At 47.4% G+C, this 27,023-nt stretch overlaps 1 protein-coding gene across 7 annotated transcripts in view; it reads left to right on the forward strand.

The window, feature by feature from the left end:
• LOC137304745 (neogenin-like) overlaps window positions 1-27,023 on the forward strand; it is a 140,949-nt gene that overhangs the window by 91,004 nt on the left and 22,922 nt on the right. For 5 of the 7 annotated variants that reach the window (XM_067973439.1, XM_067973434.1, XM_067973433.1 and 2 more), the window contains exons 10-20: window positions 2,248-2,396; window positions 3,667-3,805; window positions 3,925-3,974; window positions 5,809-5,950; window positions 7,411-7,521; window positions 8,259-8,453; window positions 9,583-9,678; window positions 11,395-11,630; window positions 12,858-12,996; window positions 13,911-14,018; window positions 15,560-15,754. In XM_067973439.1, the coding sequence (XP_067829540.1) occupies window positions 2,248-2,396; window positions 3,667-3,805; window positions 3,925-3,974; window positions 5,809-5,950; window positions 7,411-7,521; window positions 8,259-8,453; window positions 9,583-9,678; window positions 11,395-11,630; window positions 12,858-12,996; window positions 13,911-14,018; window positions 15,560-15,754 (1,560 nt within the window). The remainder of the gene's footprint in view (window positions 1-2,247; window positions 2,397-3,666; window positions 3,806-3,924; window positions 3,975-5,808; window positions 5,951-7,410; window positions 7,522-8,258; window positions 8,454-9,582; window positions 9,679-11,394; window positions 11,631-12,857; window positions 12,997-13,910; window positions 14,019-15,559; window positions 15,755-27,023) is intronic. The other 2 variants (XM_067973435.1, XM_067973438.1) reach the window with 1 other exon arrangement.

The raw sequence follows: 27,023 nt of genomic DNA on the forward strand, positions 1-27,023 counted from the left end.
TATGGAATTACATAGAATTTACAGCACAGAAACAGGCCATTCGGCCCAACTGGTCTATGTTGGCATTTATGCTCCGCACGAGCCTCCTCCCACCCCTCTTCATCTAACCCGATCATCATATCCTTCTCCCTCATGTGTTTATCTAGCTTCTCCTTAAATGCTATTCACCTCAACTACTCTTGTGGTAGCAAATTCCACATTCCAACCACTCTCTGGGTAAAGAAGGTTCTCCTGAATTCCCTATTGGATTTATTAGTGACTCTCTTATATTTATGGCCCCTAGTTTTGGTCTCCCCCACAAGTGGAAACAGCTTCTCTACATCTACCCTATCAAACCCCTTCATAATTTTAAAAACCTTCATTAGGTTACCCCTCAGTCTTCTCTTTTCTAAAGAAAAGAGCTCCAGCCTTTCCTGGTAGTTATAACCTCTTGTACAGAAGGTGATCTGTGTTTTTATAGGTTATGCAATTTTTTTTGACAAGTTCCCATTATTACCAACAAAAGTTTTCTCCCCGAACTTCCCCCTGTCCTGAAGGCGCTAAGTCGCTGGTGTACGATGTTCACAGTCCCAGCTGTCCTCTGCTCCTCACCCAAGTGGCCATTTTCTCACAGTAAGTGACAGCAGGGCAGGGGCAGGAAATCACAGCCAAGCTCAAGTGTCAATTCTGTCCTCACCCAATGTCCACCAGTGCACTTTCCAGCCATAAGCCCTCTGATTATTCCTTCCCCTACTTTGGGACAGTGATCAAAGACTGGATACGTTACTGATTTTTTTTTTTCCCCCCTCCTTATGCCAGGGGCACTGAGGCCAAATGTGTGCCCCAACTATCACCTTTTCAATACAGGCTGTCAATCAAACCAGAGACCTTCCATGGCTCACCAACAAAACTCACTGGGTCATTGGGGGAGCTTGGACACCAATGGCTTCATTATACTGCAATCCTGTCGAGGGACTGGATTCTTCACCATTGTGCAATACACTTGTTGCACGATTCAATTGTGCACAGTTAGATTACACTATTGTTCTGGTGTCACATGCAGCTCCAGTATGTTTACGTAATATATTAAAAATCTAACACTTTTAACTTTTTTCATAATGAATTCCTATATCCACAATTTATAATGAAAACTGCCTGTGTAAACTCGTCTCAGTGTGATTAGAGCCTCTGTGGCAGGGGAGTGTAATTCTAATGCGACAAGTTTACATAGGCAGTTTCCATTATATGTAATAATAATGAAAATACCTTAAAAATAAGGACAAATTGTGTGACTTTAAAATAGGTACTGAATTATACATCTGCGCACCCTGGTCCGAATGTCCCTCACCGTCTAACCCCACTACATTTGAACGCTAGTTTGTTTCATATTTTTACCATGGGCTTGCCCAAAATACCATCCCTCCCACACTGATCCTGTGAACGTACTCAAGCTTAGCACTTTGATCAGAAGAGATTAAATGTGACTTAAAAAAAAAATCAATATCATCTTATCTACTTAAATCAATTGTATATTAAGGGATAGTGGTAGTTCACAGGACCAGTGTGGGGAGGGTGTAGGGGGGTGACGGTGTATTGGTGGTGGGGGGGGGGGGGGGGGGGGCGGTTCGCGAGCGAAGCCCATGATAGAATAATGAGGTGAACTCTGGATGGAGTGACCTTGATGGGCTGAATGGCCTTTTCTCAATCTGCATTTTCTTATATTCCTAAATGTCCCCATTAACTCTCAGTTCTAAATATTATTTCCATCCCCTGCCCTTTTCATCCACCAACCTCGGTTTTTATCTGGTAATTACTTGAGTATCACCGATACTACTCTCTATTCTCGGGTCTCCCCGTAGCTGTTGTCTGTCTGGTCGGTCTACTTCCACAGATGCTTCTTTTAAAAGCTGCTGCTTCTAATTGTCGCTCCATTTTAATTCTCTGCCCTGCCCCACTGTATTGCTTCACTGTTCTCTCCGCCTCACCCCACTGACATCCAGCATTTGGCGTGAGCAGCAGCTGATTACTCGCGTGCACTGGCTGGTTTAAGATTCTGACACAACCTGCATATCACACACTTGAGTAAGCGCTTAGTGGCACACTCACCTCACATTCACCTCACTCTCACTCACAAAATCTCCATAATGCCCTTCGAAAGGAATGGAAACAGCACTGAAGGGCAGTTTGGTTTCTTGTGCTGTCTGAGTTCATCCCACGTGGATTCACTGTCGTTGAAATTTACAAACAGACGTTCACTTTGTTTTTCAGTTCAAGTCCCAGGACCTGCTCAAAACCTGGTTGCACAAGCAAACTCGCCGACCTCAATCACAGTCACGTGGCAAGAGCCTCACTCAGACAATGGGCCCATCGCAAACTACAAACTCTACTACATGGAGAACGGGGCAGGAAGTGAACAGGTGAGGGAACCGTCTGGAATATTGGCTGTAATGGAGAATCCAGGCGGCATCAGCAACATCAGGCGGACCAGGGAAATTCAAAAGCAGCGGTTGGAAGGCAGCAAGCTTAGGTTTTAAAGGCCTGTAGATTGTTGAAGGGAGGGGGGAGGGTTTCTGTAGATTATGGGCCCTGGGAAGGAATGAGTTAGAGTAGGAGACGGTGCTGTGAGTCTTGGTTTGAACACAGTGAGGCTGCAGGGAGGAGGAAGAGTGGAACGGGGGGATTTGGAGCCTAGGAGGAAGCAGACAGTGGAGGGCAGGTGACCCGGGACGTACCGGATGGAAACCTACAGATGTAAGGCGGTACTGCTGGATTGTTTCCTTTGAGGGAGTTACAGCTAATACACTGCTGCTGGTGTTAGAATAATTGAATCCAAGCATTTTCAGCTTCTATACTATGAGCCGTGTTTAGGTGCACCTCTGCATGGGGGATGATGTCTGTCTCTGGTTCTGTTACTGTTTAAAACCTAGTGATTTTTATTACCATTTGTCCAGCTAGAGAAACACACTAGGGCTCCACTCACCAGCAGCAGCCTCCCTACGCTGTAACACTGATGTGAAATGTCCCCACACCTGCAATCACCCTTTACTGACCCGTGACTTTTGCCACGCACTCGTGCAAAAGTGCAGAACGGCACAAGTGCTGGTGCTTGTTTGAAGAATGTCGTTACTCAGAGTACTAACTTGGGAATAATGACCACACACAATGGACGTGAGATGGGGGAAGTTCAGGTACTGGAGGGCTAAGCTCCGTTGGGCTGAATGACCTTCTCCTTTCTGGATTTCTGTTCTGTTCTTGCGTCACTGAGGGATGGGAGTGTCCTGTGTGAGGAGCAGCACCTGTCGGAAAGCGGAGTTGATTACAAAGTGGGACTGGTTTCTTCTAGCTGTACTCACCGGCTGTGTCCCTTACCGCATCTATTTGTTCCCCCTCATTTTCTCCCTTTGTCTTTTAAAGGTGCTGACCCTTGCTGGCATACAGAAAGGAGTCACCGATAGCAATCAGGAGAGAGTCCCGTCTACAATCCCAGCACAGGCCAGGGATGGAACCTCGGAACTGCTACTCGATAGATTTGCAGCTACAGAGCACCTTTAATGTAATAAAACGTCCCTCAGACCAGGACTGCCCTGGGCCGCGCTTTAACCTGTTAGGCTGCTGGGGAGAGTTTATTGCAAGTGCTTAATAGAAAGTGGGACCAGTTTCCGATCCCTCTCCTGCTTTTCCCTGCAGGATGTGGATGTGGGGAGTCTTTCCTACACCATGAACGGGCTGAAGAAGTTCACGGAGTACAGCTTCCGGGTGGTAGCGTACAACAAGCACGGGCCTGGTGTTTCCACGGAGGAGGTCGTAGCCACAACCTATTCTGGCGGTGAGTATAAACACTGGTGGCTGGCTGTGACACGTTTTCCCCTTGCTGTTGAAGGTGTGGCGAGTTGTGTGTTACTTTTGCTCTTACTCCGTGACTAACTGGCCTGTTGTGTGTTTCAGTACCCAGTGCATCCCCGCAGAATGTCACGCTGGAAGTTCGCAATTCCAAGGTCAGTGTTTTTATTCATAGGAACAGGAGGAGGCCTTTCAGCCCCTCGAGCCTGTTCAATTAGATCATGGCTGATTTCTAACTTAACTCCATTTTCCCACCTTGGTTCTGTAACCCTTAATACCCTTACCTAACAAAAATCTATCAATCTCAGTTTTGACATTTTCAATTGACTCCCAGCCTCAACTGCTTTTTGGGGGAGAGAGTTCCATATTTCCACTACCCTTTGTGTGAAGAAGTGCTTCCTGACATCACCCCTGAATGGCCAAGCTCTAATTTTAAGGTTATGCCCCCTTGCTCTGGACTCCCTCACCAGCGGAAATAGTCTCTCCCTATCTATCCTATCAAATCCTTTAATCATCATAAACATCGCAATTAGATCACCCCTTAATCTTCTATATTCAAGGGAATTCAAGCCTAGCTTGTGTTACATCCTCATAATTCAATCCTTTTAGCCTCCAGTGAGCTGAATTAGTGAGCAGGCAGAGGAAGGAAGGTTTGTGTAGGGCTCTCAGTGTCTCACTGCTGACTTCCATTCATGGCCTTTTTATATCTTGAGTCCCCAGTGGTTGGTGGGTAGATGCAACACCCAAGTGGCACTGATCTGGATGATTCCGGGATTAATCCCGGGCCTGTATCCAGTTAGACGATCTTTTCTTCTCCCGTCTGAAGGTGCGACAAACAATTCCACAGGTGCCAACAGCCCTCTGCTAACTCACCTGTGGATATTCTTCATATCTGACCCTAGACCATGAGTTCAGGGCATCACAGCCAGCCTCAATCCTCTCTCCATCCCAACACCCACAACCGTACACTTTCCAGCCGGGGTCACTGAGCAGTGATCAAGATCAGGAACCGTGGCTGATTTCCCTCTTCCCTAACTTGTGGACAATTGCAGCCTCTCAACTGACACCCTGACTGAGATCAGATAACTGGGCACAGGCCGGGGATATATCTTGGAACTTTCTGATCTGTATGGCTGAGTGCATTTACATACGTAGCTGTCTTAGTTCCTGGTTCTGTTTTAAGCACATTTGCTCCTGTTGTGATGATGTTAAATCTCCTAACTGCAGTGAGCTCTCAGTTTCTACTGTGATGTTTATCTACATATTAAAATAATCATTAGGCCCTGAGGGAGGGAGTTATATTTAATGAGCAAAAGTTAATTCTGATCATGCTCTGCAGATCATAATATGTCTCATGACATTTGGGGAGATAGAGTTTCCTCCACTTTTGAATGGATTTTGGAATTATTGTTCTTGGCTACTGAGTTAGTTGGATTGTTGTATTTGGTAGCTGAGTTGGTGGGATAGGAACAGGAGGAGGCCATTCAGCCCCTCAAACCTGTTCCGCCAATCAATTAGATCATGGCTGATCTGTATCTTCACTCCATCTACTCACCTTGGTTCCGTAACCCTTAATACCCGTACCCAACAAAAATATCAATCTCAGTTTTGAAATTTCCAATTGGCCCCCAGCCTCAACAGCTTTTTGGGGGAGAGAGTTCCAGATTTCCACTCCCCTTTGTGTGAAAAAGTGCTTCCTGACATCAACCCTGAACGGCCTAGCTCTAATTTTAAGGTTATGCCTCCTTGTTCTGGACTCCCCCACCAGAGAAAATAGTTTCTCTCTATCTACCCGATCAAATCCCTTAATCATCTTAAACACCTCAATTACATCATCCCATAATCTTCTATATTCAAGGGGATATAAGCCTAGTCTATGCATCATGTCCTCATAATTTAATGCTTTAAGCCCAGGTATTGTTCTGATTGGTTGCTGAGGTGGTGCGGTACGTCTTCGGTGGTGAACAAAGCAGTTTTCTTTCTCTCCAGAGCATCGTGGTTCATTGGCAGCCACCTCCTCCAGGGACCCACAACGGTGTGATCACCGGTTACAATATTCGATACAAAAAAGGAGGTCGCCGTGGGGAGACAGACACTACCGGAGGGAATCAACTTTCTCAGATAATAGATGGTGAGTCACTCTCGTGTCTCAAACATAACCTGGGTCCCAAGGTCACTTTGCACAGGGTGAATGAACAAGGACTGTCAGGTGTTTAATGTGTCCAGTCAAATAGCCTACGTTTCCCAATCACTCAGTGGGCTAATCCAGAGCACGTGTGGTATTGATTCGTGTTGACCTGGAAAGTCCTGCCCTTCCCCCTAGTCAGTCTGGGCTGAGTCAGCTGACCTCAGGGGGGGCTGTAATAGGGTGCTGCAATTGGCCTCAGCACCATGGCTTAGGTTGGGAAAATTATCCAAAGTTCCCAGTTCCGAGGACTATCCAGCCGGAAAGTACTTATGTGTGGATGGAATGGGTTTGGATCAGGCTCACTGTGATGTCCTCACGGTTGATGCTGGCTGTCGAGACTCACACATGAATGGCACTGGGCTGGAATATCCGTGGAGTAAACTGAAATGCAGCACTAAAGGAGGGAGCAGTTATTTCCATAGCTCAATGAGGGCCCCCAGTGGCAGCAATGTGGTACTGCAGGACTTGAACAAGTGTTCCCTCGTAAGATGCACGTCTCCATTTAAATCCTAAATCAGTGTGGCAGTGCGGAGGATTGATTTGGGGTATGGAGGTGGATTTGGGGTATGTTTGGGGTGTGGAGGTGGGTTTGGGGTGTGGAGGTGGGTTTGGGGTGTGGAGGTGGGTTTGGGGTATGTTTGGGGTGTGGAGGTGGGTTTGGGGTATGTTTGGTTTGTGGAGGTGGGTTTGGGGTGTGGAGGTGGGTTTGGGGTATGTTTGGGGTGTGGAGGTGGGTTTGGGGTGTGGAGGTGGGTTTGGGGTGTGGCGTGGGTTTGGGTTTGGGGTATGTTTGGGGTGTGGAGGTGGGTTTGGGGTACGTTTGGGGTGTGGAGGTGGGTTTGGGGTGTGGAGGTGGGTTTGGGGTATGTTTGGGGTGTGGAGGTGGGTTTGGGGTGTGGAGGTGGGTTTGGGGTGTGGAGGTGGGTTTGGGGTATGTTTGGGGTGTGGAGGTGGGTTTGGGGTATGTTTGGGGTGTGGAGGTGGGTTTGGATTGTTTATTTGCTGCAGACATTGTGTTTGATATGATTTGGTTTTAGAATCAGCTTCCTTACCTCTACTGCTTTGTTCAGCATCCGTGAGACTGTCTTGCTGGTCAAGCTGTGATAAGCATTAAAAATTGTGAGCTGCAGGATCCAGACAGCACAGAGTGACTGACAGTGAAAGGTCTAATGATTCCCTGACTAGGCACCTACAGAAAAACTCTTGAGTTGCTAAAGTGTGAGCCTCATTGTTTGGAGCTTGGGCCCATTTCTCTAATTGCCAAGTTTCTGTTGCCCTTTGCTGGTTGCATCTGGGACTGTTGGTTGGGGGTGGGGGCGGCGTTGGAGCTGTTTGCAGATCATTGTGACTCAGCCTTAGGGGAACTTGAATATAGCTAGTTTTACCTCTGCCTTGTGTTGCAGGATTGGAGCGAAACACTGAGTACAGCTTCCGAGTCTCTGCCATTACAGTCAATGGCACGGGTCCCTCCTCTGACTGGGTGTCTGCTGAAACCTTTGAAAGTGACCTAGATGGTAAGGATCACAATTAAAATGGAATAGACAGTACTATAGATTCTTTTCAGATGTAAATCTTCACATCTGTGTCTAATGAAGCCTTAAAATACTTAAATCTGCTACAACCCTCCATATTTATTGTATCATGCAAAAAGCTTAACATCTATGAGGGATGTTAGTGCTGGGGGATGGAACATTTTCCCATTTCAGGAATCCAGTGTCTGGATCAAACACTCCCAGGGCAGGTACAGCACGGGTTAGATACAGAGTAAAGCTCCATTTACACTGTCCCATCAAATACTCTATCCTTTGAAGAAGATAATTCAATGAAGGTAGTTAGGGCATGTTAGAATGCCCCCTGAACCTGGTGTCCCGTTCAGTCTCTGGTCAGATCCATACTTGGAGTGTTGTGTACACAGACGTAGATTCACACACCGGACATTTCTGGTCAGGGCTGGCAGTGCTGTGTTCCTCTACTCACACACACTTATACCCCATCTCCATTCATCAGTAATGTAGTTCTTGCTCTTCCTCATATTTCTGTCTCACATTCTGTGTCTCACTTTGTGTCTGGAATTTCTGCTTCTCTTGTCTCTCTGAATATCGCTCTCTATCTATACCCATCTATCTCTGTCTCTCTATCGCTTTCTGTTTCCCTCTCTCTCACTCATACACATACATCACTAGGTGGTTAGTTCTCTACTGTTTGATTGCTGTGTTGGGTTGGGTTGTGATGACTGTTCTGTATTTTACAGAATCCCGGGTCCCAGACAAGCCCAGCTCTCTCCATGTTCGCCCTCTGATTAATGGAATTGTTGTGAGCTGGACGCCCCCTGAGAACCAGAACATTGTTGTGAGAGGTTACGCCATTGGCTACGGAATTGGCAGCCCCCACGCAGAAACTACCCGTGTGGACTATAAGCAACGTTATTACACCATCGAGAACCTGGGTGAGTGCGAGGACGTTGTGCAGAGAGTGCATTTAATACGGCTCCTCTGCTGTTGGGTATGGGGCTTATCTACAGGTCTGCTACTCAGAGAGGCCAAGGAATCCTCACTGGGACATTACAGCGCGATTTGTGTTAGCAGATCTTGTGCACCTTTGTTTAATGTGACTCAAACTGTGTTCAGCAACACTGCTGTTTTTATATTTAACTTGTAATTCGAGTGGAATTCAAAGTTGGGGCTCTGCTTCGTATCGAAAACTGAGTCATTAAATCAAGAGACACGTTTCTCGTCGGGAGCACACGCCGCCAGCAGCAGAGGTAGATTTAGAAATACCCCACATCGGGTTAAATGGCTGTGTTTGACTAGATGTAGTGTGAAGGCACTGCACTTTGCTGTGTGGTCACTGCGCCGGTGATGGGACATGGTGCCGGTGTTGTCTGTGATGGTACACGTTGCCGGTGATGGGACACGGTGCCGTTCTGCAGCAACTTTTATTTTCAGTATGGATGAGATCGGTGAAGGTCTAATCCCCATTTCAGATCAGTGGTTGGAAATGATTGTGAACCCAGCCACTGGCTGTTATCTAGCGGCTGAAGTGCTGGACGATTAAATCAGTGTGAGGAACAGCTATCAATTGTAGAATTCTGTTCTGTGCAGTTGCGGATAAGTTGAATGAGTATTGACCTTTTTTTGTCAATATATGCATTTTTTGTTCTGATTTTCTTTCCCGCCCCCCTCACAGGGTGTGAGTCCCATGGGTGACTTTCCCAAGTGACCATTCTTCGTATGTGAGCCAAGATGGTGCATGTTGGGAGGCTGTTGTACCATGAAAACTGTTACAGCTCCCCCCCAATCCTATCCGCACATCCACTTTCCAGCAGGGCTGTCTCTGGGCAGTGAGCAGGAGCAGGAGCCCTGAAATAGCCATCTGCACCCTTCCCTTATTGATGGTAATTTTAACATGCCTATCGCCACCCGACTGCAATTCGCTCAGCACAGACCCAGGATTCAAGCTTCGGACATTCTGATCTATATAGCTGAGCACCGCAGTCATCGGAGCTCTGTATATAACAGTGCGGAGTGAGTGGATCATCCTAAATGGTCAATAATTATTTTGTTTTCTTGTTCCAGAGCCCAACTCACACTACGTGATCACACTTAAAGCGTATAACAAGATCGGTGAAGGAATCCCCCTTTATGAGAGCACAGCCACCCGGCCTCTAACTGGTAACAGGAAAAGATTTCTGCATTCACTCTCTGACTTAAAAAGATGCTGCTGCGTTTCTTAGACTGCATGCACCTTTACTACAAATAGCAATCTAATACTTACCTTGCTACCTGGCTCCAGGTAGAAAAGGGGGATATTCTAGCAGTGGGAATCTTCGTGGCTGCTGCTGGTATCCCTCTATTAATCTGCCAAAATGAGCACCTCCTTAATCGGGGCAAAGTCCTTTCCTGAAAGGTGGGACTCCAGGGCCGATTTTCTGAATGTGAATCCCAGCAGGGAGCCTTGACCACAGGGGCATGCGTTGGGAAATTGGAAGTGAGCACCTTGTCATTTCCCATCCATTTATTTCCTGGTATACGCCACTAATGGGTGAGAACTGTCACAGCTATTCAGAAAATCAGCCCTCCTGTTTAGTGACTTCATGGCAAATTGAGGAATGTGTTTCCCTCAGTACGTGATGGGTTGAATGCTGTTTGAGAAAGGAAACATCATAACCCCTGTTATTGAATCCAGTGCTATGCCTCATTACAACAAACATGCTCTGAACATACATGGTCTGAATTATAAAGACTGTTGGGTTTCACCTCAAGGTTAATCCTTGCGTCTGTTAATGGCTCAGTTAATATTCTCCACACAGTTGGGACAGGAAGTTGGAAAAATTACAGTGATCGGGGAGGGAGAATATGAAAAGCAAAGGGAGTTGGAGAGTCAGTGAGGGGAAGGGGAGAGAGTCACCCCAGGTATCAGGGAAAGAGGACCTCTGTAGCATCGGACTTCAAGTCCCGAGTGCCAGGTCAAAGCCTGAATCTCAACCACAAATGCAGTTCTCCCTTTCTCTTCTGAAGACGACGACACATGTTGGGGATTGTCCACGGGCACCAACAACCTCACCCTGTGTGTCTTCTCCATGTATGAATCTATATAGTGAGTGCGACCATCACAACTGAGCCTCCTCCTGTCCTTACCTGATGTTCACACGCTCCCTGTCCTGCTGACGCAGAGTCCAGGCAAATGCTCGCACTTTTGGACATTCGCATTTTGTGTCACTGAGTGGCTGCGATAATGCCCGCCCACCGGTGCGAAATGGGAGGCAGAGAATGGAGAGAGAACAGTGTTAAGGGATCGGGGAGAACTGAAGTGGAGTCCTGGGATGTGGACATTTTAACAGATAATAATGTCAAAACCAACTAAACCAAACACTGGATTTGGCGAAAAGAGAAATATTTTTTATTCTGAATCTTCGTTTCGGTCCCATTTGTGTTTGAGTGTGAGTTTGTCTGTGTGACTTGCATTTGTATCTGAGTGCCTGTGATTGTTCCATTCATATTTGTGAATGTGTGACTGTCCCGCCTGTCGGGGGCGCGACTGTCCCGCCTGTCGGGGGCGCGACTGTCCCGCCTGTCGGGGGCGCGACTGTCCCGCCTGTCGGGGGCGCGACTGTCCTATTTGTATCTGTATGTTTGACTTGTCATTTGACTGGTGAATTAAGGAAGGGCTGTCCTGGTTTCACAAATTAACTCATTTTAAATAGTTAATACATTGAACACTTGCTCTAATCAGTAACCTTGGTTTCTCTGTTTCTTTCTCCTCCATTTCATGCCTTCCTGCCGCTCTGATCTCATGGAATCACTCTCTGTGGCTGCTTTCCCCTTTTCCTTGCATGATTTATTATTTATCTTTTCCACAAACATACTCTGGTTTAATTTATCCCTCAGATCCCTTTGACCCTTCCGAAGTTTATTTATTTGATCTTTTCAATAATCCATACACTCCAGTACCGGATCCCAGTCCCATGCTGCCTCCGGTCGGAGTACAGGCTACCGTACTGACCCACGATACCATCCGAGTCACCTGGGCGGACAGCTCGCTGCCCAAGAACCAGAAGATCACGGATGCGCGTTTCTACACGATTCACTGGAAAACCAACTACCCTGCCAACACCAAGTACAAGGTGAGCCCTGTCTCTCTGAGTCAGTGTGGTTACACACCGACTCTCCTTTCTATATGTGTATACGGAACTGTGCGATAGGTACAGCCATGCTTCTGCATCTCATCACTTAACACGGATTGGTTTTAGGATGGAAGAAGAGGTTAATTCCCTGTGTTGTATAGGGGAGGGGTGTTGCTATGTTGTATGGGGGGACATTGCTGTGTTTTATGCGGGGGGGGGGTGTTGCTGTGTTTTATGCGGGGGGGTGTTGCTGTGTTTTATGCGGGGCGGTGTTGCTGTGTTCTATGTGGAGGGGTGTTGCTGTGTTTTATGCGGGGGGGTGTTGCTGTGTTTTATGCGGGGCGGTGTTGCTGTGTTTTATGCGGGGCGGTGTTGCTGTGTTCTATGCGGGGGGGGTGTTGTTGTGTTCTATGCGGAGGGGTGTTGTTGTGTTCTATGCGGAGGGGTGTTGTTGTGTTCTATGCGGAGGGGTGTTGCTGTGTTCTATGCGGAGGGGTGTTGCTGTGTTCTATGCGGAGAGGTGTTGCTGTGTTCTATGCGGAGGGGTGTTGCTGTGTTCTATGCGGGGGGGGTGTTGTTGTGTTCTATGCGGAGGGGTGTTGTTGTGTTCTATGCGGAGGGGTGTTGTTGTGTTCTATGCGGAGGGGTGTTGCTGTGTTCTATGCGGAGGGGTGTTGCTGTGTTCTATGCGGAGAGGTGTTGCTGTGTTCTATGCGGAGGGGTGTTGCTGTGTTCTATGCGGGGCAGTGTTGCTGTGTTCTATGCGGAGAGGTGTTGCTGTGTTCTATGCGGAGGGGTGTTGCTGTGTTCTATGCGGGGGGGTGTTGCTGTGTTCTATGCGGGGGGGTGTTGCTGTGTTCTATGCGGAGAGGTGTTGCTGTGTTCTATGCGGAGGGGTGTTGTGTTCTATGCGGGGCAGTGTTGCTGTGTTTTATGCGGAGGGGTGTTGCTTTGTTTTATGCGGGGCGGTGTTGCTGTGTTTTATGCGGGGGGGGGGTGTTGCTGTGTTCTATGTGGAGGGGTGTTACTGTGTTCTATGCGGAGGGGTGTTACTGTGTTCTATGTGGAGGGGTGTTACTGTGTTCTATGCGGGGCAGTGTTGCTGTGCTTTATGCGGGGGGTGTTGCTGTGTTTTATGCGTAGGGTCAGTGGATGATGGGTTGACTGTAGCTTTTGAGTGCTGTCTGTGGCTGACACTGATTCAATGTAAATTCGATTCCCTCTCAGACTGCAGACACCACCACACTGAGTTATATTGTCTCAGGCTTGAAACCAAACACACTCTATGAGTTTTCCGTGAGGGTGACAAAGGGTCGGAGGTTGAGTACCTGGAGCATGACAGCACACGGAACTACGTTTGAAACTGGTACGACTCTGGTCCAAAGATAAAAAATGTAATAAATCAATGAATAAAACTCCTAATTTTTTGTTGATTTACCCAGCCCAGGCTGTGGGGAAGTTTGTGGCTCGGAGGGTAAGGAAAGTGTGGAAGGACCTGGTTCAATCCTGAGTCTGTGCTGAGTCACCATTGGCCTCAGTACCCCTAGGTTAATGGGCTGGGGTTCCTGGTCCTGATTGGTATCCTGCTGGAAAGTGTGGGCGGGGGTGAGGACAGCATCGGGCTGGTGTGAAGACTCTCGCAGTCGAATAGCCTGCTGATACTCAACCTCTAGGCTCACAGATGAAGAATGACCCTTGAACGCACTGCCTCGCTGTATCACATTTTGTTACATAACTCATCATGATTTAAGATTAGCAATGTGTCCAGGGAGGAGTGGCCACACGTTGAACACCAGACAGCCTCTTAACCTTGGTCAATCTTAACAGAACCAGCCAATCTCCAGATTTCCTTTTTTTAAAAATTAATTCTGGGATTGCGGGCATCGCTGGCAAGGCCAGCATTTATTGCCCATCCTTAGTTGAAACTGAGTGTCTTGCTAGGCCACTTCAGAGAGCAGCTAAGAGTCAACCACGCTAGTGTGGGACTGGAGTCACATATAGGCCCACAACCGGGTAAGGACGCTAGTTTTCCATCCCTAAAGGACATTAATGAACCAGTTGGGTTTTTATGACAATCCGACAGCTTCATGGTCACTTTTGCTGATACAAGCTTTTTATTTCCAGAAGTTATAAACTGAATTCAAACTTTTCAAACTGCCCTGGCGTGATTTGAATTTACGTGCTCTGGATTATTGGTCCAGGCCTCTGGATTACCGGTCCAGTAGCATAACCACTACACCACCATACCCCTGAGTTTAATTTCTCCGGCTTTTCTTTTAGTGCCGACCTCTCCTCCCAAGGATCTAACGGTGGTGAGCAAGGAAGGAAAGCCAAGGACCATTATTGTGAACTGGCAGCCGCCATCAGAGGCCAACGGAAAGATAACAGGTATTGGGGGGGCTGGATCTCCGTCACCCGAGAGCACTGGGGGGGCAGGGTCACCATGGGGAGGGCAGCATCAGGCAGCTAGAGGGTCTGATACTCAGTTTTACCTAACAGCAGTGCCACCACATGCCTGACGAAGGAGAAAGCCTCCGAAAGCTTGTGATTTTCAAATAAAACTGTTGGACTATAACCTGGTGTTGTAAGATTCCTTACATCTAAAAAGAAAGTGGTGGCCGGTTGAGATGGGGTTTCACCCATTGCCTCCGAGCGTTTAGTGCTGGGGGGACAAATAGAAACTGCGACCAATGGCAGCTTGAGCCCTCAGTCGCCCTGTACAATGCACTTTACTTATTGTTAGCTTGTACAGACTTGACTCTTACGTCAGGTCTGCCCGGACTTTCTGCTAACTTTGCTTGCACAGTTGTGTTTGCAGTTTTGAAACAACAACAACTTGCATTTATATAATGCTCAATGCATAGAAAAGAAAAACATCTCTGTGGGTTTCACAAAGGCATAAGAAGAAAGGATGGACGCTGAGCCAAAGAAGGAGATAATTAGAAGGGGTGACTAAAAGCTGGGCAAGGGGTTCGGGGAGGGAATTCCAGAATGTGGGGCGTGGGCGGCTGAAAGCACGGCCACCAATGGTGGGGAGAAGGGAGTGGTGGAGGGGGGCCATGTACAGGAGACCAAAGTCAGAGGTGCACAGAGTTTGGAGGGAGGGAGGGGGTCTAGGGCTGGAGGAGGTTACACAGATAATGGGGGGGGGGGCAAGGCCATGAAAGGATTGAAATACAAGGCTAAGAATTTTAAATTTGAGGTGTTGGTGGACTGGGAGCCAGTGTAGGTCAGCAAGGACAGGAGTGATGGGTGAACGTGACTTGGTACAAGTTAGGATAGGGGCAGCAGAGTTTTGGATGAGCTGAAGTTTACAGGGGGTGGAGGATGAGAGGGTTAGCCAGGAGAGCATTGGAATAGTCGAGTCTGGAGGTAACAAAGGCTTGGATGAGGGTTCCAGCAGCAGATGAGCTGAGGCAGGGATGGAGACGGAGGTGGAAGTAGGTGGTCTTTGTGATGGAGTGGATATGATGTTGGAAACTCAGTGCAGGGTCAGATAGGACTGCGAACAGTTTAATTCAGCCTGAGACAGTGGCCAGGGAGTGGGATAGAATCGGTGGCTAGGGAATGGAGTTGGTGGCGGGGACTGAAGATGATGGCTTCATGTTTAGCTCGAGGAAATCGGGGCTCATCCAAGACTGGATGTAAATCTCACACTTGCACACTTATTGATTGCCGTTGCATCTGCCCCACAATATCAACGGGACAGATTCCGCAGCAGGGGAACGAGGTTAAATATATAAAGTAAGTGGAGTGTGAAGTAATAGAAATGACACAAGAAGAGCGTGGTGTTCAATTCATCCATCAGGATTACTGAATATCCGGGTGTATGAGGCCGACAGTTTGTTCACAGAGAGAATGAAGTTTGTGATTATAAAGTTTATTTCATGTTTCTGTGTGCTTTTCCCCCCCTCCCTTTCTCGGTCCAGGCTACATCATATATTACAGCACAGACATCAATGCAGAGACTCATGACTGGGTGGTAGAGCCGGTGGTTGGAGACAGACTGACCCACCAGATCCAAGATCTCACGCTCGACACTGCTTACTACTTCAAAATTCAGGCCCGTAATTCCAAAGGCATGGGCCCCTTGTCCGAGTTCGTCCAATTCCGCACACCCAAAGGTAAGGGTGAGCTCTGAGCGTTTATATCGGCAGTGATGTCCCACACGGTAATCCCGCAGTCAGTAAAAGAGGCTGCGTCCTCCTACAGATATGAAGTGATTTAGTAACTTCAAGGAGAAATGATTTCTGTCAAATTCTGTGGAGTCTTAGGTTTTCTGTAACTCTGATTCATGTCCTTACACTGCCCAGACAGCTGTATTCCTGCCCCTCCCCAACCCCAATGTGGCCCAGACAGCTGGACCCTTCATAAGGGGGATATTATTCCTGCCTCCGTACTGACTGAACAGCCAGTCCTCCTCACCATTATTCGAATTGGAACAGATGTGTGAGAAGTGCAGTGTGTCTGTGGTTAGTGTTGGCACCCAGTGCGGCCAGTGGTCAGCAGTCAAGGTCCAGTGCTCCGGGCCATTTCCTGCGGCTCACATTTAACACTGGAGGAGATGCCAGGCAGAGAAGGGGAGAGTCAGCGTCAGTGGTGGCACGGAACTGCGGTCATGTTAAGGGTATAATGTGTGTTAAAGGGGCTTGAGAGCAAGGGAGGAAACCCAAATTAAACCAGGGTGGAGAGAAATAATTTGTCAAATTTATCAGTGAAGTACCTTTACTGGAGATCCATTGTGTGTATTTATGTATAAAGGCTTTTAAATTTAGATCCCACCTTTAAAATGGGACAATGCAATTGGTATTATCAATGCTCCAGCAGCTTTTGTTATTCGTCCACAGGAATTCTATAGCTTGGAGTTGGGGGGTGGCTGCGAATCTAGAGTTGCCCGGCAATGTTTAATACTTGTCTCGATCAAATTTCTGTATCAGTTTTGCTGTGACTAAACTTCACTGGGTTGAGGTGGGTGAGGGGGTCAGTGGTAACTGCTCCTCCACCCTTCACTTGTATAGGGAGGAGGTAAATGAGATGTTTAGTGATCATCACTCTGTGTGTGTGAGTTGAAACTGCTTGTCCAGTGCCTGTACCAGTGCATGTAGCTGAACCTTCCTATGTCTCAGCAAATGGCCGTCCATGTTTTTTGCTGCTTTGATGTGTTGTGACTGGTTCAATTTTTGATTAACCTCATCTTTCTCTTGTTGGATTGAATTGCTTTTGATGTTCTCTCTTGTATCCCTGATCTGTTAGCTGAGTCATCAGACAAAATGGCTAATGACCAAGGTAACTGCATTCAGCCTTGTTCATTCTGGTTCATCCCTGTGCTTGTTGGTAGTTTATCACTCGCTCATCATTTGCTGTTTCCTGCCATTTTAACCCTTTGATCTCTTCGGGCCTTCAGTTAGTATCAGTTTTGCAAGTCAGGTCAGTGGTTCCAGGTCTGATTCCCCACAGCATCACGTGTCTCTCTCTCTGCAGCTACCTACAAGGTCCTGAGTACAGCTGGGCCGGCCAAAGTCAAAGCACTTCCCCAGAGGGAAGGGGAGAAAACTCAGAGGACGAATAAATCAACGCAATTCCTAGAAAAGACAAACTGGAATGAGGAGAGCAAAAAAACATAGACTAGCATCAGATTAATTTACCTTTTTTTTTATTGATGGGGGCATGGTGGGGAGAGAACATTTAAATTTTCACTTTGCATGTGGTGTCTTCACTCATTTCAGCTACACCAGCAGCACCCAGTTTAACAAGGGCTGTATATATATCCAGATTGAATAAATGTCAGTATACCTAGATTATTCAAAATGTGTTGTCTACGTTCTTTAAAGGTTTGTTTTTTGAAAATTCCTGCCCTTTTTGCAAGGTGTGGACTCCTGGCTGGGACACAAGTCCATGGGCACCAGATCCCCTCCAATATCTCACCCATTGGGCCTAGCCAGTGAGCATGAACCAAAGAGGGCATCACCAAGATAACCCCGTGCTCACCTGACGTCCACATAGACTCGCTTTCCAGTGGTGGGTCGCTGGATAGTGATCAGGAGGAGGAGCCCTGGTCAGCTGACCCAGCACAGAACTGAGGATTGAAATTGGCACCTTTGTCTGTCGAGCTCAGTTACACCCCAGTGAGCCATTGGTGGGTTGAGTATGACGTAGCAAAGTCATGGTTACACAGCTGCCACCAGCCACACGAGTTGGGGGATGAGAGCCCCAAGAGCCCCAGCTCTTCCCCACACTGCAGGGATGGCTCGAGGTGTTGTCACTGGGCTGCTCTCCTGCACACCCCAGCTGCCAATTCAAGAGGGGCTCTGGCAGAGGCCTTAAAGCACTTTGCACACAATCACCACTGATATCTAGGAGCAGTTTGCACCCTCTCACCTGCATTCAACCCTGAGCACATCTGAATAAAGGAGGAGAGAAAATGGAGGAAAAAAATAGAGGAGTGTACACCCTAAACACATTGGATAATTACACCTGCTCCTGGTTTGTGGAATGATTGTCATTGTACAATGTTGCAGTACCAGATTGCGATTGTTTCTGAATGGAAACAGCACCTCTTACACCAGCTGCACTGAATTAAATTGTCGCTGATGCGTTGTTCATCTTATGTTGTCAAGGGCTAATACTGTCTGAAGAGGATGAATTGGTATCTCTCTGCTTTCTTTTTTAATTCATTCTTGGGATGTGGATGTCGCTGGCAAGGTTGGCATTTATTGACCATCCCTAATTGCCCTTGAGAAGGTGGTGGTGAGCCGCCGCCTTGAACCGTTGCAGTCTGTGTGGTGAGGGTTCTCCCACAGTGCTGTCAGATAGGAAGTTCCAGGATTTTGACCCAGTGACGATGAAGGAACGGCAACATATGTTCAAGTCAGGATGGTGTGTGACTTGGAGGGGAACTTGGAGGTGATGGTGTTTCCATGTACCTGCTGCCTTTGTACTTCTAGGTGGTGGAGGTCACGGGTTTGGGAGATGCTGCCGAAGAAGCCTTGGTGAGTTACTTCAGTGCATCCTGTAGATAGTACACACTGCAGCCACGGTACGCCGGTGGTGGAGGGATTGGGTGTTTAGGGTGGTGGATGGGCTGTCGATCAAGCGGACTGCTTTGTCCTGGATGGTGTCAAGCTTCTTGAGTGTTGTTGCAGCTGCATCATCCAGGCAAGTGGAGATTATTCTATCACTCTCCTGACTTGTGCCTTGTAGATGGTGGAGAGGCTTTGGGGAGTCAGGAGGAGAATACCCAGCCTCTGACCTACTCTAGTAGCCACAGCATTAATCAGGCTGGGTCAGTTGAGTTACTGGTCACTGGTGATCCCCAAGATGTTGATGGTGGGGAATTTGTCTTTCTTGTTGGAGATGGTCATTGCCTGGCACTTGTCTGGCGCGAATGTTACTTGCCATTTATCAGCCCAAGCCTGGATGTTGTCCAGGTCTTGCTGCATGCGGTTACGGACTGCTTCATTATCTGAGGGGTTGTGAATGGAACTGAACACTGTGCAATCATCAGCAAACATCCCCACTTCTGACTTTATGATGGAGGGAAGGTCATTGATGAAGCAGCTGAAGATGGTTGGGCCTAGGACACTGCCCTGAGGAACACCTGCAGCGATATCCTGGGGCTGAGATGATTGGCCTCCAACAACCACTATCATCTTCCTTTGTGCCAGGTATGACTCCAGCCACTGGAGAGTTTTCCCCCTGATTCCCGTTGACCAGTTTTACTTGGGCTCCTCGATGCCACACTCGGTCAAATGCTGCCTTGATGTCACGGGCAGTCATTCTCACCTCACCTCTGGAATTCAGCTCTTTTGTCCATGTTTGGACCAATGAGGTCTGGAGCCGAGTGGTTCTGCTGGAACTCAAGCATCGGTGAGCAGGTTATTGGTGAGTAAGCGCCATTTGCTAGCTCCTGCCATTACTTTACCGATGACTGGGAATAGGCTGATTGGCCAGGTTTGATTTGTCCTGCTTTTTGTGTCCTGCTTTGGGACCAAGGCTTAGTTAGGGGGAGGCACAAAGCAAAGGAACCTGATCGTACAATGTTGGCTTCTGCCATCCCAGCATCCCAGGGCACTGCTTGTAGACTTCACATCAGTGCCTTGCGGTAGATTCAAAGCTTTGTGCAGATATGATCGCTGTTAACCATGGCTTTGACTGCAATTGTTCATGTTAAATAGTCAATTGCAGTTTATAGCCAGCAGCATCACAGCCAGTCTCTTAAAATTGAGTTCCACTGACAAGGTCCTGGAAACAGAGGGCACTTGCTGAACACCGCTGTGTTCAGTCGATGTACAGATGGGGTGTTGCTGACCTGAGCTTTACTTCATTTTGAAGAAGCAGCACGAATGTGTGCTTTGTATTTCCAAGCGAAGGAGAAGAAAGTACAAGAAAAATAATTTTGTTCTGATTTTAATCAGAGTCTGACTTGGATCCTCCTCCTCAGCACCGTTCCACTCTGCCAAGTTTTATTTTGAACAGTTCCATCCTGAGGCCTGGGCTTCAGGGCAAATTATTCAACTGCATTAAGACCAAAACCCCACAAAAAATAAACAAGTCCACATAGGCTCATAAGGAGAGAGAAACAAACTCAAGTGTTTTCCCCCAATTCTTATCCTCCCCTGAAGGCACTGCCTCTTGCTGGGCGTCGGTTCCATCAACACCAACCACCCTGTGGCACTTCGTACAAGGTCCACTCGTCAGTTTGAGCCCAGGCAGAGAGTGTCAGTGGGCTCTTCGCTCCTGGAAGCCATCACAGCCGTGCCCAAACTGTCCTCGGCCAATCTCCACACCAAAATGTACTTTTCAATTGGAGTCACAGGGAACAGGAATCCTCGCTGATTTTTATTCCCCATCCCTCTCCTTGGCTCAATGGAACTGAGGCCAATTATAGCTTCCCCCCCCCTCACACCATCTCCCACAGCTGAGGTCAGCTAATGCGGTACAGACTAGGCACAACTGGGACCTCATGGTCTGTGATTCTCAGTATCACATCTGGCAGGGCATTTGCTCACCAGGGTAACAGGGAACCTACAAAACCTTTCTGAAGAGATTGTGTTCGATTGAGACTGTACCATGACCAGCAAACTTCTGTCAATATATAAAGGATTAAAACAACGGATAAAGAAATGTCATAATTCGAGCGCATTAAGTGTTTTTGCTGTAATATTGCACGGTTTTATTTCAAGGACTGTGACTTTAACACATGGAAGAGTCTCCACCTATTGCTCTTTACTGATTATTCTGGCATTGTCCCATCAGTAACAACAGATTGTTCTTCATATAAGCCTGATGGAGCATTTATATCACAGAACTGCTTCAAGAAGGAGCAATTTGCTTCAATTTGCGCATCAGATTCCACAGTGCGATCTTCGACTGCTGCCCCTCTCCCGATGGTGAGGGGGAGGTCCAGACTGATGAGCTGGATAGCAAGAAAAAAGAGGCAGCCTAAGATAAAAGAGATATTTTAATATTTCTTCCATCTGGACAAGGAGACTGCGTCTTGCTCAGTCCCTAACCTAACATAGAAAGGAGATGCTGTTTGCTTATTCCTGCTGGTCCACTGTGTTCTGTTTGCTTTTAATTCTTTAATTATTTCTAATAAAAGTTATTATTAAAAACCCAAACGAGCACCCTCCTGGTGGCTCACCACACAGTCCTCCAATTGTTCCCACTTCACTTTGCCTTTTTCCTGTTCATTTTGACCCTATGAGAGCGGCAGTGGCAGCATGGATACAAAATTGACTAAGTGACAGGAAACAGAGAGTAGTGGTAAACGGTTGTTTTTCGGATTGGAGGAAGGTATACAGTGGTGTTCCCCAGGGGTCGGTACTAGGACCATTGCTTTTCTTGATATATATTAATGATTTATACTTGGGTGTACAGGGCACAATTTCAAAATTTGCAGATGACACAAAACTTGGAAGTGCAGTGAACAGTGAGGAGGATAGTGGCAGACTTCAAGAGGACATAGACAGGCTGGTAGAATGGGCGGACATGTGACAGATGAAATTTAATGCAGAGAAGCGCGAAGTGATACATTTTGGCAGGAAGAACGAGGAGAGGCAATATAACCTAAAAGGGTACAATTCTAAAGGGGTTGCAGGAACAGAGAGACCTGGGGGTATATGAGCACAAATCGTTGAAGGTGGCAGGGCAGGTTGAGAAAGCGGTTAGGAAAGCATGTGGGATCCTGGGCTTTATAAATAGAGGCACAGAGTACAAGAGCAAGGAGGTTATGATGAACCTTTATAAAACGCTGGTTCGGCCATAACTGGAGTATCGTGTCGAATTCTGGACACCACTTTAGGAAGGATGTGAAGGCCTTAGAGAGGGTGCAGAAAAGATTTATTAGAATGATTCCAGGGATGAGGGACTTCAGTTACATGGATAGACTGGAGAGGCTGGGGTTGTTCTCCTTAGAGCAGAGAAAGTTAAGGAGAGATTTGATAGAGGTGTTCCAAATCATGAGGGGTCTAGACAGAATAGATAGAGAGAAACTGTTCCCATTGGTGGAAGGGTCAAGAACCAGAGGACACAGATTTAAGGCGATTGGCAAAAGAACCAAAGGTGACATGAGGAAAAACTTTTTTACGCATCGAATAGTTATGATCTGGAATGCACTGCCTAAGGGGGTGGTGGAGGCAGATTCAATCGTGGCTTTCAAAAGGGAATTAGCTAAGTACTTGAAGGGAAAAAAATTTGCAGGGCTACGGGGAAAGGGCAGGGGGGTGGGTTGCTTTTGCAGAGAGCTGGCACGGGCTGAATGGCTGCTTTCTGTGCTGTAACCATTTCTATGATTCTATCTGTACGAGTGGTGGTTGCACGTCCTCTTCTAATTACTGCCCTATCTCCCTACCGTTTATATAATACTGACTGCACCTTGAAACCAATGCTGTGAGACCTCCTGAGGGTAAAGGTTGTACCGCAGGTAAAGGTTGTACAGGCAGGAAGTAATTGGGTGACCACCAGGCAGAGTAAGAGGAGCAGGCCGGCAGTGCAGGGGTCCCCTGTGGCCATCCCCCTCTCAAACAAATATACCGCTTTGGATATTGTTGAGGGGGATGACTTATCAGGGGAAGGCAGCAGCAGCCAACTTCCTGGCACCAGGGGTAGCTCTGCTGCACAGGCTGGGAGGAAAAAGAGTGGAAGAGCTATAGTGGTAGGGGATTCTATCGTAAGGGGAACAGACAGGCGTTTCTGTGGCCGTAAACGTGACTCCAGGATGGTTTGTTGCCTCCCTGGTGCCAGGGTCAGGGATGTCACTGAGCGGCTACAGGGCATTCTCAAGGGGGAGGGAGAGCAGGCAGAGGTCGTGGTCCACATTGGGACCAACGACATAGGTAGGAAGGGAGATGAGGTCCTGCATCAAGAATTTAGGGAGCTAGGTAGCAGATTAAAGAGCAGGACCTCAAAGGTTGTAATCTCTGGATTACTCCCAGTGCCACGGGCTAGTGAGTATAGAAATAGGAGGATAGAACAGATGAATGCGTGGCTAAAGAGTTGGTGCAGGAGGGAAGGTTTCAGTTTCTTGGATCACTGGGCCTGCTTCTGGGGAAGGTGGGACTTGTACAAGTCGGACGGGTTGCACCTGAACCAGAGCGGGACAAATATCCTTGCGGGGAGGTTTGCTAGCACTGTTGGGGGGGGGGTTTAAACTAACTTGGCAGGGGGATGGGATACAGAGTGGAGCTACAATAGGGGGTGATGTGCAGCCAAATATAGAGAAAAAAACAAGTCAGCTTGGAAGACAGGGCAAATATGTGAGGGCAAGGCTGGATGGCATCTATTTTAATGCAAGGAGTCTTGCGAATAAGGTGGATGAACTGAAGGTGTTGATAAACACATGGGAGTATGATATTGTTGCTGTCACAGAGACATGGTTGAGGGAGGGGCAAGACTGGCAGCTCAATATTCCGGGGTACAGAATCTTCAGGCGAGACAGAGGGGGAGGTATAAGAGGAGGGGGGGTCGCAATATTAATTAAAGAATCAATTACTGCCATAAGGAGGGATGATATATTAGCAGGTTCCTCTAATGAGGCCATATGGGTGGAGCTTAAAAACAAAAAGGGGGCAAGCACTTTGATGGGAGTGTACTATAGGCCCCCAAACAGTCAGGGGGAGATAGAGGAACAGATATGTAGGCAAATCTCAGAAAATTGTGCAAATAATAGGGTAATAATAGTGGGGGATTTCAACTTCCCCAATATTAACTGGGATACTCAGAGTGTAAAAGGCTTAGAGGGTACAAAATTCTTAATGTGCATCCAGGAGAGCTTTTTGAGCCAGCATGTAGAAAGTCCTACAAGAGAGGGGGCGGTACTGGACCTAATTCTAGGGAATGTGGCCGGCCAAGTGGAAGAAGTGCTAGTAGGTGAGCACTTTGGTGACAGTGACCATAATTCGGTGAGATTTAAGGTGGTCATGGAAAAGGATAGGGAGGGGCCGGAAATAAAGGTTCTAAATTGGGGGAAGGCTGATTTTAATAGGATAAGGCAGGATCTGGCCAAAATGGACTGGGATCAGCTGCTTGTAGGAAAATACGCATCGGAGCAATGGGAGTCTTTCAGAAGGGAGATTGAGACCAGACAATGGCAACATGTTCCCGTAAAGGTCAAGGGTGGTTCCAAGAACTCCAGGGAACCTTGGATGTCAGGGGATATACGAGAATGGATTAGGAAAAAAAGGAGGGCTTTTGGCAGATACAAAAGGCTCAAGACGGAGGAAGCCCTAGAGGAGTACAAAAAGTGCAGGGGGATACTTAAAAAAGAAATTAGGAGATCAAGGAGGGGCCATGAAATAACACTGGCGAGCAAAATAAAGGAAAATCCTAAGATGTTTTATAAGTATATTAAGGGTAAGAGGATGACTAGGGAAAAAATAGGGCCCATTAGGGACAAAAATGGCAATCTGTGTGTGGAGCCGGCAGATGTAGGAGGGGTTCTAAATGAATTTTTTGCATCTGTTTTCACTATGGAGAAGGACGATGTAGACATAGAAATACGGCAGGGGGACTGTGATATACTCGAACATATTAACATCGAGCGGGAGGAGGTATTGGCGGTTTTAGCAGGCCTAAAAATGGATAAATCCCCAGGACCGGACGAAATGTATCCCAGGCTACTGTGTGAGGCAAAGGAGGAGATTGCGGGGGCTCTAACACATATATTCAGAACCTCTCTGGCCACAGGGGATGTGCCAGAGGACTGGAGAACCGCTAATGTAGTACCATTATTCAAGAAGGAGAGTAGGGAAAAACCGGGGAACTACAGGCCAGTGAGCCTAACATCAGTGGTAGGAAAATTATTGGAAAAAATTCTGAAGGACAAAATTAGTCTCCACTTGGAGAAGCAAGGATTAATCAGGGATAGTCAACATGGCTTTGTCAAGGGAAGATCATGTCTGACTAATTTGATTGAATTTTTTGAGGGGGTGACTAGGCATGTGGATGAGGGTAACGCAGTGGATGTGGTATACATGGATTTCAGTAAGGCCTTCGATAAAGTCCCCCACAGGAGACTGGTCAAGAAGGTACGAGCCCATGGAATCCAGGGTGCCTTGGCACTTTGGATACAAAACTGGCTTAGTGGCAGAAGGCAGAGGGTGATGGTCGAAGGTTGTTTTTGTGACTGGAAGCCTGTGGCCAGTGGGGTACCACAGGGATCAGTGCTGGGTCCCTTGCTGTTTGTGGTCTACATTAATGACTTGGATATGAATGTAAAAGGTATGATCAGTAAGTTCGCTGATGATACAAAAATTGGTAGGGTGGTAAATAGCGAGGAGGATAGCCTCAGTCTGCAGGACGATATAGATGGGTTGGTCAGATGGGCGGAACAGTGGCAAATGGAATTTAACCCAGAAAAGTGCGAGGTGATGCACTTTGGAGGGACTAACAAGGCAAGGGAATACACAATGAATGGGAGGACCCTAGGCAAGACAGAGGGTCAGAGGGATCTTGGTGTGCAAGTTCACACGGCGGAACAGGTAGATAAGGTGGTAAAGAAGGCATATGGGATACTTGCCTTTATTAGCCGAGGCATAGAATATAAGAGCAAGGAGGTTATGATGGAGCTGTATAAAACACTGGTTAGGCCACAGCTGGAGTACTGTGTGCAGTTCTGGTCGCCACACTACAGGAAGGATGTGATCGCTTTGGAGAGGGTGCAGAGGAGATTCACCAGGATGTTACCAGGGCTGGAGCGCTTCAGCTATGAAGAGAGACTGGGAAGATTGGGTTTGTTTTCCTTGGAGCAGAGGAGGCTGAGGGGGGACATGATTGAGGTGTACAAAATTATGAGGGGCATAGATAGGATGGATACTAAGGAGCTTTTTCCCTTCGTTGAGGGTTCTATAACAAGGGGACATAGATTCAAGGTAAAAGGCGGGAAGTTTAGAGGGGATTTGAGAAAGAACTTTTTCACCCAGAGGGTGGTTGGAGTCTGGAACTCACTGCCTGAAAGGGTTGTGGAGGCAGGAACCCTCACAACATTCAAGAAGCATTTGGATGAGCACTTGAAATGCCATAGCATACAAGGCTACGGACCAAATGCTGGAATATGGGATTAGAGTAGACAGGGCTTGATGGCCGGCGCGGACACGATGGGCCGAAGGGCCTCTATCCGTGCCGTATAACTCTATGACTCTCTATGAGGTGATAAGGTGCGATATAAATGCCTCCCTCCAGTACATGGGTACAATCCCAGACCCTAGCAAGCAGATATTAGCCTTGGCTCAGTGGATAGCACTCTCACCTCTGAGTCAGAAGGTAGTTGGTTCAAGCCCCACTCCAAACACAAAATCTAAGCTGACACCTCCATATAATACTAAGGGAGTGCTGCACTGTCGGATGTGATGTTAAACCGAGTCCTCATCTGCCCTCTCAGGTGGACATAAAGAGCACAGACCCCATTTCATTGAGCATCCCTGGGGTGAATATCGTCAGGGCCGCAGCCCGATTTATTTTGAGATCTCTCATTCTAGCCAGAACGTTGTATCATTTTGACACTTTCAACTTTAGCATTAACTCCACCCTGTATTATTGGTAACTCAGCATTGTCTTCTGCGGTGTAATCTGATGCAAAGTAGCCTCTTTCATAAAATCTCTGTCATCCTCTGAGAGTCCACCTGAATAAGTCCTGAGGAATCCTTTAATCGCTCAGTAGTGTCCTTAATGGCCCTCTGACTCCTAACGTAGCTGTAATAGACCTTACTATTAATGTTAACGTCTAGCCACTCTCCTCTCCATTGCTCTTCTGACTGCTCTGATTGCAGCTTTCTTTGTTTGTACCTGAGATTGATACCCTTCCCTGTTCTCCTGAGGGTTAATTTCTTTAAGCCTGTAAAAATATTTCTGATTTATCTTTGAACATGACATGTTAGCCAGTTTGGTTTTGTTTTA

This window comes from Heptranchias perlo, chromosome 38 (genome assembly GCF_035084215.1).
Source record: "Heptranchias perlo isolate sHepPer1 chromosome 38, sHepPer1.hap1, whole genome shotgun sequence".
Lineage (NCBI taxonomy): Eukaryota > Metazoa > Chordata > Chondrichthyes > Hexanchiformes > Hexanchidae > Heptranchias > Heptranchias perlo.